The 19,300-nt window shown below is 45.9% G+C and overlaps 1 protein-coding gene across 1 annotated transcript; it reads left to right on the top strand.

Moving 5' to 3' along the window:
* Window positions 1–1,387: 1,387 nt before the first annotated feature.
* On the top strand, window positions 1,388–18,489 carry si:dkeyp-27e10.3 (UPF0606 protein KIAA1549). Its single transcript, XM_040152568.1, has 20 exons — window positions 1,388–1,535; window positions 5,308–6,642; window positions 6,981–7,063; window positions 7,508–7,807; window positions 8,111–8,297; window positions 8,907–8,966; window positions 9,373–9,524; window positions 9,802–9,979; window positions 10,605–10,783; window positions 10,873–11,078; window positions 11,532–11,659; window positions 11,975–11,989; window positions 12,948–13,156; window positions 13,240–13,475; window positions 13,961–14,096; window positions 15,208–15,402; window positions 15,590–15,642; window positions 15,729–15,856; window positions 16,131–16,285; window positions 16,849–18,489. Exons 1-20 carry the CDS (start codon window positions 1,388–1,390, stop codon window positions 17,071–17,073), a joined length of 4,308 nt encoding a protein of 1,435 aa, XP_040008502.1. The 3' UTR covers window positions 17,074–18,489.
* The last annotated feature ends 811 nt before the right edge of the window (window positions 18,490–19,300 follow it).

The following is a 19,300-nucleotide window of genomic DNA, read 5'->3' as shown; positions in this document are numbered from 1 at the left end:
TGTGTCCGATAATGGGGTCAGAGTGAGAGGAGACCGAGCCGAGCCGAGCCGAGCCAGGCTAGCAGAGGTGTGAGCGGCCTGGAAACGCTGCTGGACCCACAGCAGGGCCGGAACAGACCTGAACAGGGCCCGAGCAGAGCGGGAGGACGTATGGATAAATGGAGGTTCTGCTGATGGGAGTTAGGACAGGCCTGCACCTCACTGCTGAACCAGGCGGCTGGTTATTCGATCAGTAGATCCACAGAGCGTCCGCCTCTGGGCGGGGGTCCCGGGGGGGTCCCGGGGGGGTGGGGGTCTCCAGAAAAAACATGTTAGAGTAAAGTGTGTTGATTTGGTCTGAGTGTGAAATTCTGCAACGACCAACGGGCTCTAAACCCCTTCAAATGAAACCCTCAGCTCCCGCTGAAGGGTCATGCGCCGCCTCATTCTGAGGGTCCACAAGACCAACAGGTCTAGGAATCGGTCCGGAACCTCCACTGGTCCTCTGCTGTCGCTTTGTCCAATGTCCCAGATCTTCGGTTTTTCTCTGGTTTCTGTCGCAGTAACTGAAGATCCCTGGGTTTGGGACAAATCCTTCGAAGTCCTGAGAGCTCTGGAATTTCCTGATTTTTATGGATCAATAAATTGAATCTTGAACCCAGTGGGGGAAAGTAACTGAGTAACTTTATTGCAGTACTCTACTTACATACGGTTTTGAGTTACTTTACTTTACAGAGTATTTCTACTGCACTCTCTTTCTGTTTCTATATCTACCCGGCAGAATATGGAGTAATTAAGCTCAGCCCCACTTTTACCAGCTGCAGCATTAAAGTAGACCTTTATTTTCTTAACTGATCAATCGACATCTCGTTTTATTGAGCAATTGTTGAAGCTCGACATTAAAGTGATGAACACATTAATGCAGTAATTGGATATATGTTATTCTGTGTGATGAGTACATTTACTTTTGGTACTTTAAGTATATTTTGATGCTGATACTTTGTACTTTTACTCAAGTAAAGTTTTGAATGCAGGACTTTTACTTGTAACAGAGTATTCCTATAGTGTGGTATTAGTACTATTACTGAAGTTAAAGATCTGAGTGCTTCGTCCGGCTGACTGAAACTTTAACCTTTGGGCGAATATCGACCACGTACAAGTTTAGTATCGGTTAGAGAGTGACGTCCCCTCGTACCCGAGAAAGCGACAGGGAAGACGGTGTCAGAGCGGCGTGGGGTCGCTCTTGCGTCACTGGTGGTTGGAGTCTCCCGAACCTCAGGGATACGAAAATTGCCGTTCTCTCAGGTCTGCACCTGCGACTCTTCACTCTCCTCCTGTGGCGTTCAGGTCCTCCTGATGGGCCCTCGGTGCTCTTTACCGGGATCCGACCGGCGGCCCTCTGAGGACGATGGACCCTGTGATCCCGCCGGACCCCGGCTCCAGGACCAGGACCAGGATGGACCCCAGAATCTCAGCGTGCAGGCGAACAATCGGTGTGATCCTGCTACTAACGGGCACGCTGGTTTCCATGGTGACCTCAACCTCACCTGCTGCAGGTAAGAAGGTTTTATTTTTTTAAAGGAGCAGTCCACTGCTCTGACTGCTGGTCGTGGTTAATGCTGCTCAGGCTGTGGAAACAGCCGTGTAGTGTCTTCTAGCTCTGGAGGATTTTATCAGAGTATTTTGCCCATGGTAACGGTTTATCGCAGCGATATGTCACAATATCTGGAGCAGGAGAGGGAAAGTTCCACGTGTTTCTCAAAAAGTAGGAGAGAGTGAGATGATGAGAATAATTCAATAACAGAATATCAAACCTCGGATTGAGCCTTTGTTAACACACGGCTATCCGACAGCCAGAAACTGGATCCAGTAACCTGCAGAGGGACACCACACTGAGCTCTTTAGGTCTGGTTCTCAGTCCGAAGGTGCCGGGTCGGGGTTGAGGGCAGGACTCTGAGCGGTCGGCCAGCGTCCTCCACAACAAACCTGTGGAAAATCATTACTTATCTCAACTCAAAATCTAATTTTAACCAGATTATGAAAGTTGTCTCGAGGGTTGGCGTTGAGCTGCCGACCTCTGACCTTTCTTCTACCTGTAGAAAACAGGAAGTGAAAGGTGGATGCCCTTATAAGGAGATCCGAAATGTGTGATTCTCGGCTGAAGCAGGAGGAAATCTTATTTTCAGTCTTGATCAACCTTCATGTTCTCGTCCTCCCACCGATACTGGGTTAGTCTGTCAACACACACACATGCGCACGCGGAACATATATTTTCTTTTTTCATTTGTGTGGACAAGGCACATTAATTACCGTTTCTGTAAATGTGTGATGTGTGATTTTCAGCTGCAGTCGAAATGTTCAAGTGCAGATCATACAGAGCAACAGGAAGCAGCAGAATTTACAGTGACCACGTCCTCTGTTACATTCTGCACACACCAGCCATCCTCAGCAGTGAAACGTATTAACACCCAAGAGTTTTGACCTCAATAAGATGTTAGTGAAATAGATAAAAGTTGGTAAAATGGTGACATGACACATTAAACATGTGAGACATGCAGCACAATGTATTTAATATCATTATAAATCCTGATCTCTGATGTCCCTCCAGAATAAAGCTCCAGAAATCCACTTAGAAACCGGAGGAAAAAGAGGCTGCAGAACTTCATTCAGAATCTTCCTCTTTTTAAGTTTCCTTCAGTATGACAGTGACCCAGTGACAGTTGTCTGTACATCCCACGAATCAGCAGTGGACCACTGCTGGAACAGTGACAGTAACTAACTGTAACACACAGCTGATATCTTCAGGCTCCTATAGGGCATATTAGTACAGGTTGGTGTAATTATACAGGTGGATTTATGGACTTTCAGGTGCAGATTTTATAATACACTGTGTTATCTGTCCATCTGTCTATCTCTCTATCTATCCGTTTGTCTATCTATCTATCATTATTCTATCTATCTATCTAACTATCTATCTATCTATCTGTGTATCTGTCTATCTGTGTATCGTGGGGTTTGAGGGCGTCGTCTCCTGAATATCAATGACTCGACTCCGTTCGGCACGTGATGCTGCCGCAAAGCACGGCGTCACCACAGCAACAAGGCCAGCACCAGATGAAAGAGACCCAGTCAAAGCTGTGTGTGTGTGTGTGTGTGTGTGTGTGTGTGTGTGTGTGTGTGTGTGTGCGTGTGCGTGTGCGATGACACGTAGACAAATAGGTTTAAAAAGACTGCAGCAGAGGGAACAGAGGAGAGGAGTTAAAGCCATTGTGTTCATGCTGTGTGTGAATTTATGTGAACCTAAATTATTAACACCATTAACGCTATATTGTTCATATGGAATAATAAAGAATACAACAAGTTATAAGATAATTAAATATAATCAAAGAAATATATTTATTTTAGGTCTTCAAGTTTTTTTTAAACTATTCCAATAGATTAAAAACATAATACAACATCAGACAACATACAGTATTACAGTTAATCAACAAAGAAGAGGTAAAAAAAAAAAAAAATCTGGGCACATTCAGCAAAAAATCCAAGTAAAATTAACCGAATTAATGAAATTAAGGAGAAAAAAGAGGCAACAGCCAAAAAGGGCACAAAGTAGAAATAAAATACAACAGAAATCCAAGCGAAATGGGGTTTTCATTATAAAAATAGTAGGATTTTCATTCTCTCTTGTTTCTTCTTATATTTTAAAAAGTGATACCAAACTTCATAAAACTTGTGGTTTTTAGTCATTGTGATTGAGAACGCAAAAGAGCAAATGTCGTCATTAATTTTAAGGATTCAGCAAATCCAGACTCTGTCTGACTCTTCTTTTTTTCTCCACATCTTTTTTATTAAGTTTTCTGCAGACATGAAAAGTCAGTACAGTACAATTATTGGACCCCGTATGTCATGGTCACACACAAACAGAAAAAAAGAAGGAAAAAAAGGTAAATAATCAAGCACATAAAATGAATAGATAATGAAATGGAAGAGGCACGTAGCAGAGAAGGCTGCGGGTGAGGAGGATCATAGGGAAGGAATCGTGAGGGTCGAGCTCTACTTAGGAAGCACCTCCCTGCTGAAACGATTTAATTCGGGGAATTCACGCCGAGGCACTGATTACACCGGCCTGTTGAGCTGGGAGCCTCCCAGCTTTGTCCCCCCCGTTCAAGGAGGCATTACTTGGACTGTCTTAAATGTCTCTCTGCTGTGGGTGACGTCAACAGGTCGTGTTCAAAACATAGAAAAAGGGGTGGGGGAGTGGGAGGAGGAGTCGTTTCCATCAAGTTTGAAAAGCTCATTTGTGATTTCTGACAGCTTAGACTTTTCAGCCCTTCTCTCCTGTAGAGGAGATGACCTGCCCTCAGACAGAGGGTGTAAGAGCCTCCCACAGAGTACCGCTGCCAACGCCGGGGGTTTCATTAAACTGGTCATGGGAGCGAATCTCTGTGGCAACAAGTCTTCAAACTCACTGTCTGACGGCAAGTGAGAGCTGAATTTCCAAGATGTCAGGGGGTTATACCAAGAGGGAAATAGATGTCAACTGATGTCAGGGCATGATCAGAGATGGCTGTAGCATGGTGGTCACGTGAACTGACCCCATTCAACAGATTGTCATCAAGCAAGAACAAATAAATCTGTGTGAATGTATGGCGCACATGTGAGGAAAAAGGAGAACACTTTACCCTGGAGGTTTAAAGTCTCCCAGGGTCTGAGATTCCTAATGGGGATGGGTAATTCAACACTACCTTGGCAGATTTGGATAGGGTGGCTTGTTTAGGGGATGATCTGTCAAGACTCACATCTTGAACCAAGTTAAAATCGCCACCTATAATTATGTGCTGATTGTCAGCGTTTGGGATTTCAGCAAAGAGGTTAGCAGAAAATTGGTCGTTATCCCAGGTGGGTGCATAAAAAGAAGCCAAGATTACTGGTGTGTCTTGCAACATGCCCGAAACTATGACATAACGGCCATTAACATGGAGTATAGTATGTGTCGGTTTGAGCGTGACACTCTGACACAGCCTCCCTGAGCTTTAACAGAGAATTTCAAGTGCAACAGAAGTCTCTATGGTGCCGGGTGAAAGCACTGGCGTGCGGGACAGTAGCGTAAGGCGAGGAGATGCAGTAGTGAACAGTCTGATTCTAAAATAACGACCCCCCAAGTGCAAAGCAACAACCTCTCAACCTCAGCCCAGTTCCTGTAAAAATAAACATTCAATAAATAAATGAAGATAACGTTTAACAGGCCACAGTCTGGGTCTTTGGCTTTGGATATAATTCAAATTGAAGTTGACATTTTAAAATTTCTGTCCCTCCGGCTCTCGCCCACAGGTGTGTTGGACTTCAACAGGACGGCAGAGCCTTCGTTACCTCGTTCAACACCATCGCTCTCCTCCCCTCCCAGACCCCCCGCCCCCAGCCCGCCCTCAGATTCGGGTTACCATGGTGACATCGGCGGCACAGGCTCCCTAGAGGACTCGGACTCTGGCGCTCAGGGGATACACCTCCTCCTGAGACCCCCGGACCTCCTGTCCCCCAGCCTTCCCCCGCCTCTCCCCCCTCATGCCCAGCCCACCCTCACCCCTCCTCCACCCTGGGAGCAAGGCCCCTCCCTGGAGGAAGCCTGGGGCTCTGGTGACTACCTAGAGACTCTATCCTTCATGGTGCCCGACGGCGAGGAGCTGGCGCTGGCCACGCCGCTGCCCAGCCACCCCTACGATGATGATGACGACGGGGACTGGGTCTCCTACGACACCGCCTTCCCAGCCCGTCCAACCCTCCCCCTCTCCACTCGCCTCCCCCTCTCACCCTCATCCTCCACCCCCAGCATCCCACTGCACACTCGCCCCACCCATCTGGACGTCTTCCCCACCTGGGACGAAGACTACGACCTGGAGGACATGATTCCTCTTGAGCCAACGGAGCTGCTGCTACCAGACATGAACAGTCTGGAGTACTACACCAACCTGCTGGCCCGGGAGAGGGAGAGGGAGAGGGAGAGGGAGAGGGAGAAGGAGAGGGAGAAGGAGAAGGAGAAGGAGAAGGAGAAAGAAAGAGAGAGAGACAGGGAGAGAGACCAGGACCAAGTCAAGCAGACCGACTTCAAACCCCCCATTGCTCCTACAACAACACAAACTCCCCTTTCACCTCCATCTCCATCCCCAAGCTCTGGCCCTCTTTCAGGACAGGAGCCCAGGCGTCCTCTGGTGGGGCCAACCCCTCCCCTCACCCTCTCACCTACCCTCACAGGTGAGAAGAAACCACCTGTTGCATCAACCACCCTCAAAACCCCCTCCACCCCTCTTCCTCCTGCTCCCAAACCCAAAGATAAATTCCCAGTCCTGGGCAGACACCCTCCTCGCCCCCCATCCAACACCACTGGCCGGGTGCCTCCCCCTCCCCCGCTGGGACCACCCACCCGCCCCGACAGACCGGAGAGGCCTCCAGTGGTCACAGAGAAGCCGGCGAAGGCTCCACCCACCAGGACCACCACCACCACCACCACCACCAAGGCAACCACCACCACCATCACCACCACCACCCAGATCACAGCCATCAGCCTGACCAGAGCCCCTCCTGTCACCACACCAAGAGTGGCCCAGACCCCCCCTGCCAGACAGTACCTGTGTAACGTCACCAAACCAGAGATGTACCTGGTCAGAGTAGGTAAGACCGCCAAGGGTCCGGTGACAGGACCACCAGGTACTTTGTCACATTTACAGTTTCTGAAACTGATTATATGATTTTAGCCAATGAGCCTAAGTGCAGCTGCAATACTTCGGATTCAGTTGTACTTAGATTTAGCCAAACCCAAGTACAGCTGAGTGTTTAACTAAGTACTCAGGCCTGTGAAACTAAGAAAATAGGTGAGCAAGTAAATACTAACGACTTAGGCTCAGCTGTACTTTGTGATTCAATGTAGACTCTTTGAATGACCCTTTATTCTCCTTTGTTATCTGACCATCATGTGTCAGCTCATGTGTTTCTTTTAAACTGATCTGCAGTCAGCACCAAGGGTTCATCGGCTGGTTTCAGTCAGGTCAGAGATCTTCTGAAGAGACAGTTCAACCGCTCAGTGGAGCTCCAGGTAAACATCACGTAATCCACCACAGCACAGATCAGACTGTTGTACGTTAACGCCAGACTACATAGCTACTGTTTATATGAATGACTTCATAGATCGTTTCATCACTGAGTGTCTTTTCAAAGATCTTTGGCCCTTTTGCCCTCTCTGACTTAATTCACTTCACTTTACTTTACAGCTGAGTACAAGGGAATAACATTAACTCTGCTGTAAATTAACATAAAGCAAGTTCAATTTAATTTAGGACTGGATGGGACGTAAACATGTCCTCGTGTTACCTGTACCTGTAGTGATGTTGTATGTCAGGTTGTCTAAACAAACTGAAGCCACTGTGACTATCACTGTTCTCAACTATCCAAATCCAAACTGTTCCTGCTCCCGAGTGAACACACCTTGTTGACATCAGATGATCGACAGCTGTCCGTCATCTTTCTGTTTCCTCTTCAGTTCCTGAGAACGCCATCCAGCTTTGCCTTTCGTGTCGTATCAGGACCGCTGATCTTTACTGCCATGTCCGTCATCAACGCCCTCCGCCAACCGCCGCGCTCCTTCGGCCCGGTTCCCACCGTGTCACCGCTCTACACCGTGCCCGATCTCAGGTATCAGATCCACTCCGTGCTGCAGTTTGTCCCCGCCCACATCGACGTCCAAGTCTGTAACTTCAGCGAACGAGTGGAGAGAGGGCTGACGATGGCATACGCCGAGACGCAGAGACGGTCACACGAGGCGGGAAACGTCACCGTACAGGTGGGTCTGTCACCTGTTTATGATTAACGACGTCACTGTACAGATGAGTCTGTTACCTGTTAACTGGGGCCCTGGGGTAAAAACGAGGAGTGGGCCCTATACAGCCACTTTTACGCCTTGAATTATTTAAGCACTCTCTGTAAATACCCGTTATCATTATTTTCATCACTTCACACCTCAGGGTCAGTGTGATTTTCAGCCTTTTACCGCTTATTGCAAAAAAATCAGGGGGCAACACGAAAAACTTTAAAAACTCAGTCTAAAGATAAAAATATCCACACACAATGTGCACATCCTCTCCAGCTGTTGAACATCACCATGGGCACGTCCCGGCCGACGGCCGAGCAGAAGGTTCCCGTCGACATCACGTTTGCGGTGCGCGATGGGCGGGGCTACCTGCCGGGGTCAGAGGTCAGCAAACACCTGAGGAAGCTCAGCCTGGTCGAGTTCAGCTTCTACGTCGGGTTTCCTGCCCTGCAGATCGCAGAACGTACGACACACACGCACTCATAGTTTGTTTATACCCACACGTGTTGATGCAAATGCTCATCATTTTGCTATCACTGTCAATGTGTGTTAAGTGTTTGTGTGAAATGATTGTTGAAAGTCTCTCTAATCTGGATTAAACCTGTGTTTAACGTATAAAACATATGTTAAACATTGTTAATGTGAAGCATGTGTTAAACCCCTTGACACATGTAGGTTTAACACGTTTAACATACATTTAACAAATGTTTATACACATGTACATCTGTTTACACACATTTAACACTGATTTAGCACGTAACTTGCATTTAATGCGGGTTTGGCACGGTTCTTAACTAACATTCAGGCGTGTGTTAGACGTGTGGTTATCATGTGTAACATGTTAAAACAAGCATTAAACATGCATTAACTATGCGTTATAAACATGTTAAATGAGTGTTAAATGTGTCAAAATGTGTTTACTTTCCGTTAGTTTGTTAAACATTTGTCAAATGTCCCTTATCCATGTGTTAAATGTGTAAAAGGTACGTAAACGTATATGTATTAAATTAACAATTGTTAAACCTGTGTTAAATGTGTGTTAAATATGTTAAATATTTGTTTTTGTCCACAGCCTTCCACTACCCTGAGCTGAACACGTCTCACCACTTGCGCTCCACCTGGGTCCGTACAGGTGAGATCACACACCTGCTTTGGTTTTTTGCCCCCGTCTTGGTCCGAGTCAATTACAGTGTTATGAAAACACCCTGCCCCCCGTGAATAACACGCATCACCAGCAGAAGGAAGCAAACTGCCGGGACTGCCGGTTGGAAAATACGACACTTTGTGATTTGGGTGAACTGACTCCATAAATAAACTATATGTAGTACATCTTCACAGTGCATATTTAGCCAGAATACCTACATTAAAACAAGTTAAGGCAAGTACATTTACATGAGACAGATTTGGTTTTACATTACGAGAGTATAACCTGCACCAGTTTTGCACTGATTATCTCATGTAGTGTTTTCTATGGTGTTTGTGGGATATCTGTGGATTAGGAGAGAGTGGGACATGACTGTTTTCATGTGTTGTGTCAGTCCTGCTGGGAGTTCAGGAGCAGCTGGTGGCTGAGAGAAGTTTTAAAGCTCGTCTGGAGAGACGTCTGGCTCTGCTGCTGGAGGAGGGACTGCAGGAGTCCAGCAGGAGGCGCTGGAGGAGAGCTACAGCTGTGGGCAACAACAGTCTACAGGTACAGTATATAGACAACATCCAGGTACAGTATACACAGCTATGCAGACATCATACAGGCAGAAGTGTACAGAAATACATGTATAGCCGTATGACGTAATAACACTACAAAGTGCGCCTGCGCTTCACATCTGTGTTCTGACTCTGTTTTCAGCTTGTTTTTTCTGTTCAAACCAAACTGAATGAATCCTGAATATTAATTATTAATATTAATATTAATATTGATGAATTTATTATTAGGTGTGGATGTGACATGTGACTCACCTGTTGCGTCTCAGGTGGTGCGGGTGGCGAGGGTGTCGGGGGCGGAGCGCCCCCTGGAGGTCCTGTATTTTGTGGAGGGTGTAAGCGGTGAGCGGATCCCGGCTGAGACAACCGCGGCAACCTTGAACCGTCTGGACCTTCAGAGAGCCGCCATCGTCCTCGGACACCGAGTCAAGAGACCGCTGGCCCAACGTGAGTCAAAAACTGAATCTGTCAATCAAATAGATATTTGTCCTGCAATATATATTGTTCCTTGACCCTTTGAACCTCACTGACTCGACTTACTGAAAGAATAAAAAACCTTTCCTCCTCAGAGTCATAAGTCCACCAATTCTGATGTTTTGGACTTTCAGTACATTTCTTGACCCATCAGAATTGTTCTTCTATCCCTTTAACACTCTCCTCTGTTCATTCATGTGCAGATATTTATTGTGTGATGAAAACTTGTGGTAATACAGACAAAAAAAAAAAAATTAAATGATGTAAAACACGTATTTGTTAATAAAAACAGTTGTGGAACATGTTTAGCACCGGTGGCGTGGCAACTGGGGGCATTTCCCAGTAGTAACTGAAAATAACAATATGAGACATGAATGGATAAGACATGTAGTGACTCTGCTAAAGGCGACAGTCGACATTATCCAGATGGAAGTTAGGCCTCCTCCAAAAATTATTTGGCAAAGCCTCTAAGGAGTTTATAAATGTGAAGAGACAGTTTGGGAAGGTTGGACAGTGACAACACACGATCCTTCAGTCACTTCTTATTTGCCTCCCCTGTCCCTCACCTGAACCTCCCCTGTCCCTCACCGGTGTCCAGCTGTGGAGACTCCGTCTGTCCCTCCGGCGGAGAGTCAGAGCATCTGGCTGATCGTCGGCGTGGTCGTCCCCGTCCTGCTGGCTGTCTTCATCATCATCATCCTCTACTGGAAACTGTGCGGCTCGGAGAAACTCGAGTTCCAGCCAGACGCCATCAACACCATCCAGCAGAGGCAGAAGGTCAGAGGTCAATAGGGAGCTGTCAGCTCTGTCCTGTCCCGTAAACATGTAAATATAAACTCTGGCAGCTGAGACCTGTCCTCTGTTAGCTTCAGGCTCCCAGTGTGAAAGGCTTCGACTTTGCAAAGCTCCACCTCGGTCAGCACAGTAAAGACGACATCATGGTGATCCAGGAGCCCGGGCCGCTGCCTGTCCCCGTCAAAGAAGCCACGCCCTCTGACGGCGGAGACCTCAACACCCCCAAATCTAAAGGATCGTCCACCAAGGCAGGCCGGTCCAGCCGCCGCAGGGGAAGGTCAGACATGTTTGTTCCTGTATACCAACCCTGCCTGATGGCGTTTCTGAGTACTCCAGCTGAAAATAAAAAATACACACCGATCAGCCACGACATTAAAATCGGTAACTGGTTTTAATGTTGTTTTAATGTTGTGGCTGATCAGCGTACATCAGCGGCATTCCATCAGGACAAGCAAGGCAAGCAGCACTTGAACAGTTGAAGCTAAAAATAGACATCAGTTAGAACGATACTGAAGTCTAAGGAGAGATATCTGATGTCGCTTGTTGGCATTCATCTTGTAACGTACTGCCCTCTTGTGGCCGCAGCTGGCTGTTGTCTCTGGAAGCCAGGTTGACGAGCAGAACCAAAAACAAATTGGATTGTCATGCTGCTGCTCTGCGTGTACCCCATTTTACAAATGTTTCCTCACAGACAACATTAACAGGAATAAAAACGCCTCTCTCCTGTCAGGCTCAGCCCATCAGACGGCGACTCGTTAGGCAGCGACCAATCCAGCGGAAGAGAGTCAGCAGAGGAGAGCACCCGACCTGCGGCCACACCCAGTGAGGGGAAACAGCACAGGAAGACGCCCAAAAATGGTCAGAGACACGGTGACATCATCGCCTAAACTGATTTTTAATATCCAGTTCTGACGAGTGAGAGCATATAGAACAGTAGAAATGTAGAGATGTCAGATGGAACTCAGTGTGAATATGTGAACTTCCCCGGAGATGAACATCTGCTGTCTCAGCAGGAAACAGCTGATTGAGATTCGAAAACAATCCACAGGATAGAAAAGAGAGGAGGAGAGAGGGATAGAGGGATGAAAGTGTGGAGGACAAGTGACGATACAGAGCTGTTATTCTGTTTTACCAAACTTCATCTGTCTTCTTTTTAATGCCTCTGGACTGAAGGGAGGAGCAAGATGGGTACGTTTATATTCATTCATCATCACCTTTGTTACCCACTACTATTACACTACCATTACACTAATTAATATTTTTACGCTAAGAACATATTAAGAAGCTGTAAAAAGCCACTGGCCACTACCTGCTCAGCAGCACACAGCAGACTGACAGAGTTAGAGACCAGCTGGTGAACATAGTGGAGCATTTAGCAGCTAAAGAGACAGATATTAACAAAGAAACCCGGGAGTCTCCGGGATAAACATACTACAGGTTTATGTTCTGACCATTGGTTTGAATTATTAGGGATCCAATAACCTACACTTTTGAAACCTGCGTTTTTAAGTGGTTCTGGAGTCCAAACCCAAACACCTTCTTATTAATCGTTTAAATGTCACCAACTTTGGTATATATGCCCAATTACTCTTTAGGTATGGTCAGTGTTGCAAATACCACCAGCTGTACCACAGATTTTTATATTTAATATATTCAATAATTAATGACAATATTTTACCTCCAGGTCACCTATACAATTTCAAAATACACCAAATTTGATTTGTACATCCTGCTCCAAATTTTGTGACATTAGGTGGCATCTTGAAACAATTTGGCTCCTACCCCCCCAGTAAATTGTTTAAATGATACCAAATTAGCTTTGTACATTCATATGTTGTCCAGTATTGTCATTTTAAATTAGAAGAACATTTCACATTATAAAAATTATAATACATAAAACAGTCTAGTTCCAAGTTAAGTCAAGTCTAGTTTCAACCTAAACTAGACTTGAGAAATGCTCCCATCTTCCCAATCACCCGGGGTTAATGTGCCTTTGTTCTATACCTGATTGCAAATCTAGTTCAAACTTTGTTTCAGATTGGTGGATGAATCAAAGTAAGACCGTAATCATGAGCTTCAGTGGCCATTGTTGCGGAGAAGAAGCCATAAGGCTTTGAAGAATTAAAATCAGATTTTCTTCCTCCAGCAGCTCCATCAGGCAGCGGGCCAGATGAGCTTCTCTCCTCATCCTCCATCTTTGATCATGTGGACCGTCTGTCTCGCGGCTCATCTGACGGCACTCGTCGGCAGGCCAACAAGGTGCAGCTCATCGCCATGCAGCCACGACCAAGTCCTCCGCCGCCACATGCCCTGTCACAACCAAGCCCCACGCTCACAGAGAAGGTCAACACGGAGGTAATGCAGTCATTAAAAAAAATCATACCCTCACTCCTTGCCATGAGGATATATTAAACCTATGTTCACCTGTGCTCCTGCAGGTGGCGCTGAGACATAAGTCAGAGATCGAACACCACAGGAACAAACTTCGGCAGCGTGCTAAGAGGCGAGGTCAGTGTGAATTTCCCTCCATGGACGACATTATGGACGCCTTCGGAGATGGGCCAGTGCAGAGCGAGGTAGCACAGCGCCTCTACAGCTCCGCCCATGACCACATGGACTGCATCCTACAGGCCGATGCTCCCTCACCCCCTACTCCCAGCGACTCCAGGAAGAGGTCAGACTTCACCTGAGAACACTTGACCTGATGAATTGAAGGATTAATTGTTGAAGTGATTTTATATATTAAAGTTTTGCCATTTTAAACATAACCAAGAAAAAAGTTCTCATTTTACACCAAAAACTTGGCTCTGGAGTGACTAAAAAATTCTTGGTATTTTATTTTTTAACACTTTATGAGTAAAACACCTGTCAATCAGTAATGCTGAATGGACTTTAAAGATTCAAATTTGCCTTTTTAATAGATAGCAGACAGTAAAGTTCCGGCCATCAATGAAGAAAGAGCGAAAGGAGGATAACGTGCAACTAACGTCTCTGACTGGATTCAAGCTGGGGACATTGCTAATGTGTTTAGTGTCTTATGAACATTAATTTCAGAGAAGGCTCTGCAAAACCTCTTTTTTACGATATGCTCCTTACATCTTAAAGAAGTAAACACTATAAATTTTATAAATGATGATCTCTGTGTGTTTGTCCTTCCAGGGGGAGGCGCTCTCCTCGGGGTCGACATGCTCAGCCGGGACCTGGAAGTCTTCCTGATACAGACAGAGACAGGTTGCTCACCGATCAGAGTGCCACCTACAGGAAATACCCAGGACTCAACAACGTGGCCTACATGGTGAGACAAAAACTAATGTTTACTCATGATGGATTTCAATAGGTGTCAGAGTGTTTAACCAGTTAACAGCACATCTGATCTTACAACTGACTGAATTTGGAGTTCCTCAGGGTAGTGTTTTGGGTCCTCTTTACCTTTCATTCCATATTAATCATTTAAAGTCATCCTGCTCAATTTTTATATGCAGATGACTGTTTTTTTAGTATGTCATAAACACAAAACCATAGTGGACTGGTCTCTCAGTGAGGCTCTTCAGAAAGAAAGTGTTTTACTGTCTAAGAATAAGTTCTCACCCCACTACAAAAACGGAAGATATACTGTAGATATATTCTACATGTAAAAGGATACTCAGACACAACCTTAATTTTACAGTTAAAAATGCGGAATCTTTGATTACCATTAAAGATTGTGTAGCGTAACGTATTTTGGTCATGTATTTTAAACAATATAAAGTGAGGAATAGTGAGTTCAGCTTAACATCTTCTTCCTGGAGTTTTGGTTCAGTTTCACTTGACAGAGTGTAGAGTCTGACAAGGTGAGTCTGAGATACCCTGAAAAGGCTGCCATACAGAGGATGACCTTTCCTCTAATGCCACCATTGTGACAAAATTTACATTTATTACCCTTTTAGTGGTAATGGGTTATGAACAGAGAAGCTGTGTTTTCGGTTTTCATCCAACAGTTTAATTTTCTGGTGTGTAAGGAAAATAACAGCATCAGAGCGGCAGTAGTCAGGCTGTAGAGATTAAGTCTGTTGTAAGCAAAGCTTGCCAAACCTTAATATGTGATATAACCTTGACATCGTGGACCAATATTAATGTTTTGCATATTATAAGCAATCCACTTTTTTCATAGAAATATAGAATAACTTAATAAAAGTGGTCTGGAGATCATCAAAAGATTACTGAAGGAACGGTCTGAAGTAGCATTGATGGATACAAGATGGTATCAGTGGTGTAAAAGTGGACATTGCAGTGATGAGTTGTACAATAATTATTATGAAATGTAAATCACAGTGGACCTGAGGTTGATACTTGATGAACGCCTTTATTAATAGTTGGAGGTTGATCACAATGAACATCTAGTCTATATTCTGTCTCTTCTCTCACAGTCGGACCCTGACCTGCCCCCAGATCACGGCAGTCCATCCCCTACTGACGAGGTGTTTGACTCAGCCCCAGCCCCACCCCCCTACATGCCCCCCCAGCCATCCATCGAGGAGGCCCGGCAACAGATGCACTCTCTACTGGACGACGCCTTTGCTCTGGTGTCACCGTCCTCGCAGGGCAGCGCCGGGTTGAGCGGGGTAAGCCCTGCCCTGCCCAGCCCCTCCCCTCAGGCCCGCCCCCCGGGCAGACAGTGGGGTTCTTACCCAGCAGCCCCCTCCCACAGCCCGTTCTCTGCAGTGAGTGTGTCGACCTGCAGCTGAGGCGCAATACTTCTGTCATTAATCCATGTTCAGGTTTCACTGTTTTCTTCTCTTCTTCCTGCAGAGGTACGCAGAGCTAGGAATGTCTCCTACATCAGTCCAGGGTCTGCTGCAGAGGTCAGTGTCAGTGCACTTAAAACAAGGTCCAAGTCTGTAGGCTGGACCTGAACCAGTACTGACACTCTGTTTTTTGTTTAAACCAGGCAGGGCCTGAGCTCAGGAGGGTATGTTTCTACTGGAGATCAGTTGCAGGAGTCGGTTTACTCCAACAGGGGGCAGTATGAGGACCCACCCTCATCCTCCAGGCCACGACCTGTAGGGGGCAGCACAGGTACAGTCATCAGTCATCTGGATGTACTGATCACATACATTGATGTTTTTGATATGATCTCACATGCATATTAATGGGGTTACGATATTTGTGATTATCAATAGTATTTGTTGTGATAGTTAATAGGTAAACTGCTCTCATTTAAGATTACTGAAACACTGCTAATCAGCCTGTCCCCATCTCTTACGCACATTTAAAACTTTATACCACTCTTTCCTCAAGTTGGGGGCTAAACTTTTTTCTATTTGTTGACTTTACTCCTTTTTACCTCCAGGTGCACAGCTCCACCACTTGACGCAGGTGGGTTTGTCCAGTCAGATCGGTGCTTACCCTGGGGTGGGTCGCAGCATGTCTGGCCCCACTGGCTCAAGTTGGAACCAGCAGCACTCAGACCAGGACCTATCCAGACCAGGAGCCAGCAGAGAGAGTGTGAGTCCGCTGATGGGAAATTGGACCAAACCAACTAGTTCTGTTGTTTAAATATCAGTGTAGTAATGAGAGGTATGTTGATGTAGGGCAAAGTTCAGAGCAGTCTTAACTAGTCCAGACTATGCCAGACAGTCCACTGAAGTGCAGACCAGATCATTCAGACAAGTGCTAACCAGAAAAGTTCACACCAGTCTGGTATATACCATTCCAGACAGGTCCTGATGAGACCTATCTAGACCAGTCCTTAGAGGTGCAGATCACTCCTGGTAAGACTAGTCCATACCAGTCCAGACTAGGTGAGACTGTCCTGTGTTCAGAACTGAGCTGACTTTCAGTGTGCAAAGCAGACTTACTTGTTTTTGTCTTCCTTCCAAATCAAAGTGAAAAAGTCATGGAGTCTCTTTCACATTATTCAGGTACATGTATATGTCTGGTATATACATGTACCTTCTTTTACTGCTGACAAAGTGCAGAAAAGTGCTTTGCAGTTTTTTTCCCTCATTTTTTAAATCTGAATTTATTTTCTGGTCTTCACCTCACCCTCTCTTCCTTTCTCCCCACAGGTGCTGTCGTTCCCTGAGTTCTCCTCCTCCTCTGTTTTCCAGATGCCCAGTTCCTCGTTGCGGGACCCGTCGGCACCACCTCTCCTCCTGACCTCAGCGACTCCAGAATACCCACCAGAGGATGCCTCACCCTCCGCACACACCTCTGCCTCGCTTATCAAGGCTATCAGGGAGGAGCTGCGTCGTTTGGCCCAGAAACAGGCTGCAGTGACCAGCTACCCTTAGACTGATCTGGACCGGTTTGGATCAGGACTCAACTGGTTTCAACCGTTATTGTTTTAAACCACTCAGAGCCTGTTAGGACTGGATTAAAATCCTAAAATGAAATGATCCACACTCTGAACTCTCTTGAACTAATCTACGTCTGTGTCGCTAAGGCCACAATAACTCTGGACCACGATCCAAGTCTCCTGTCTCCTGAATGAAAGACCTCCGGTACTTTACAGGGTCCCGTCTGCCCATCAGTCTGTTTGTCATTCTTCAGCTCAGTGTTTCATCAGACGGGAGCTGGACTCTTCATGTTTCCACTGAAGTGCTTCCTGGACTGGATTGTCCCTCCTAGAGTTTTAGATTGGATCATGCTTTCTGAATTTGTGGAGAGGATGGTCCCTCCTGAACTTCTGGTGTCAATCATCCCTGCTGGAGTTCTGGAACAGATTTTACTTCCTGGAGTTCTGGAGTGGATGGTCCATCTTGACCTTCTGGAGTGGATCACCCTTCCAGACCTTCTGCAGTGGAGGTTCACTCCTAATATTATGGAGTGGGAGGTGCCTCCTGACCTTATGGAGTGGAATGTTCTGTCTGAACTTCTGGATTGGGCTGATCCCTCCTAACAGTCTGGAATGAATGGTCCCCTATTAATCTCTAGAGTTGGTGTTCCCCCATGAACTTCAGGAGCAGATGGTCCTTTCTGATCCTCTGGAGTGGATGGTCCTACCATATCTCCTAAAGTGGATGGTCTATCCTAACCTTCTGCAGTGGATGGTCCTCTCTGATCCTCTGGAGTGGATTGTTCTTCCTAGAGTTCTTGAGTGGCAATTCATTCCTGAACTTCTGGAGGGTATCGCTTTTTTCAAACTTCTGGACCAGCTTGTTCCTACTGAACCTCTGGAATGGATAGTCCTTCCTTACGTTATGGAACGGATTGTCCTTCCTGGAGTTGATGATCCACCCTAATCTTCTAGTGTGGATCATTCCATCTGAACATCTGAAAAGATTGTCCCTCCAGGATTTCTGATTTGGATAGTCCCTTCTGACCTTATGGAGTGGATAGTCCTTTCTGGGATACTGGAGTCGATCATCCTTCCTGGAGTTCTGGAGTAGATTGTCCCTCTGGACCTTCTGTGGTGCTAACCGTCAGTCTCATACCATCTCCTCATTGACCACGTATTGCCTTCCACACTCCCATCAGCCATTGAGATTAGGTCTCTGTTCGTAAACCATAATCGATGAGGTCTTTGCACTGTTGACAGCAGGAGGTGGCATACAGTTCCTACAGCAAAGGAACGCAAAATGGGAAAAAAAAGTATACATGAATATATATAAGAATTAATATAAATACATGTAAAGAGATAGAATCCCAATGAGCACAATATTAATGTAAGAGTTATTATTAGAGTATTGAGATGTTACTTATTTTTTATTGCTTATATATGAAAGTATACTTTAAATCCTTTATTTTGATGAAAAAAAAGACCAAACTACTGTTCTGTGGTTGTAATCCTCTTGTGTTTGAGCTTGCTGTAGATTTTGAGCCGGCTTTTGTTTCTCCGTGGAGACGTTGCTTAGCATAGCTGCTCGCTCGCGTGTTCGTTTGTCGATGGCAATGAAAAGAAAATTGCGCTTAATATTGAGTTCTTTCGTTTCTGATTTGTTGCATCCATCAGTCTGTGGGCAGAATGCTGGGTCTGTCAGGTGACAGGCAGGTAAAACGTGTTTCTGTTGGGGGGGCTGATATGTGAAAACAGTCATTCAGCATAACCAGAAACTAAAACTACGTCTAAAAGCAGACACACCAGCGCCCCCCGGGGGCTGTAGTATTTATTGCACTCAAAAAAACAGATTCTTTCCACTATCAGTCATCAGTGTACCAGATAAGAGATACCTTCTTCTTGTCTGCATAAGAGGTTGCAGATACGAGGTAGACAAAATAGGACCCAGGAAGATCAGCTTTTAAAAGCTGCCTCGTTAGTGCCCCCGATGCCATTATGTTTATTACACACCAGAAAACTACACTGTTCCATGAAAAGTGGTGAGGCCACGTCTCTATTCTTACCATTCCTTTTAAGTGGGTTAGGGTAACCTGTTACCTAAATGGAAGGATTTAGTCTTGTCAAACCTGGTCTCAATAAACTGTGATCCACTGGAGCAGTTTGGGGTTCAGGGCCTTGCTCAAGAGCACCTCAGTGGTGGTAATGAGAGAGGGCAAGTGCTGTGCTTTAACCTTCCCAAC

This window comes from Xiphias gladius, chromosome 2, assembly GCF_016859285.1.
Source record: "Xiphias gladius isolate SHS-SW01 ecotype Sanya breed wild chromosome 2, ASM1685928v1, whole genome shotgun sequence".
In the NCBI taxonomy this organism is placed as follows: domain Eukaryota; kingdom Metazoa; phylum Chordata; class Actinopteri; order Istiophoriformes; family Xiphiidae; genus Xiphias; species Xiphias gladius.
Note: the sequence above shows the minus strand (reverse complement) of the source record. Positions and strands in the feature narration are given on the sequence as shown.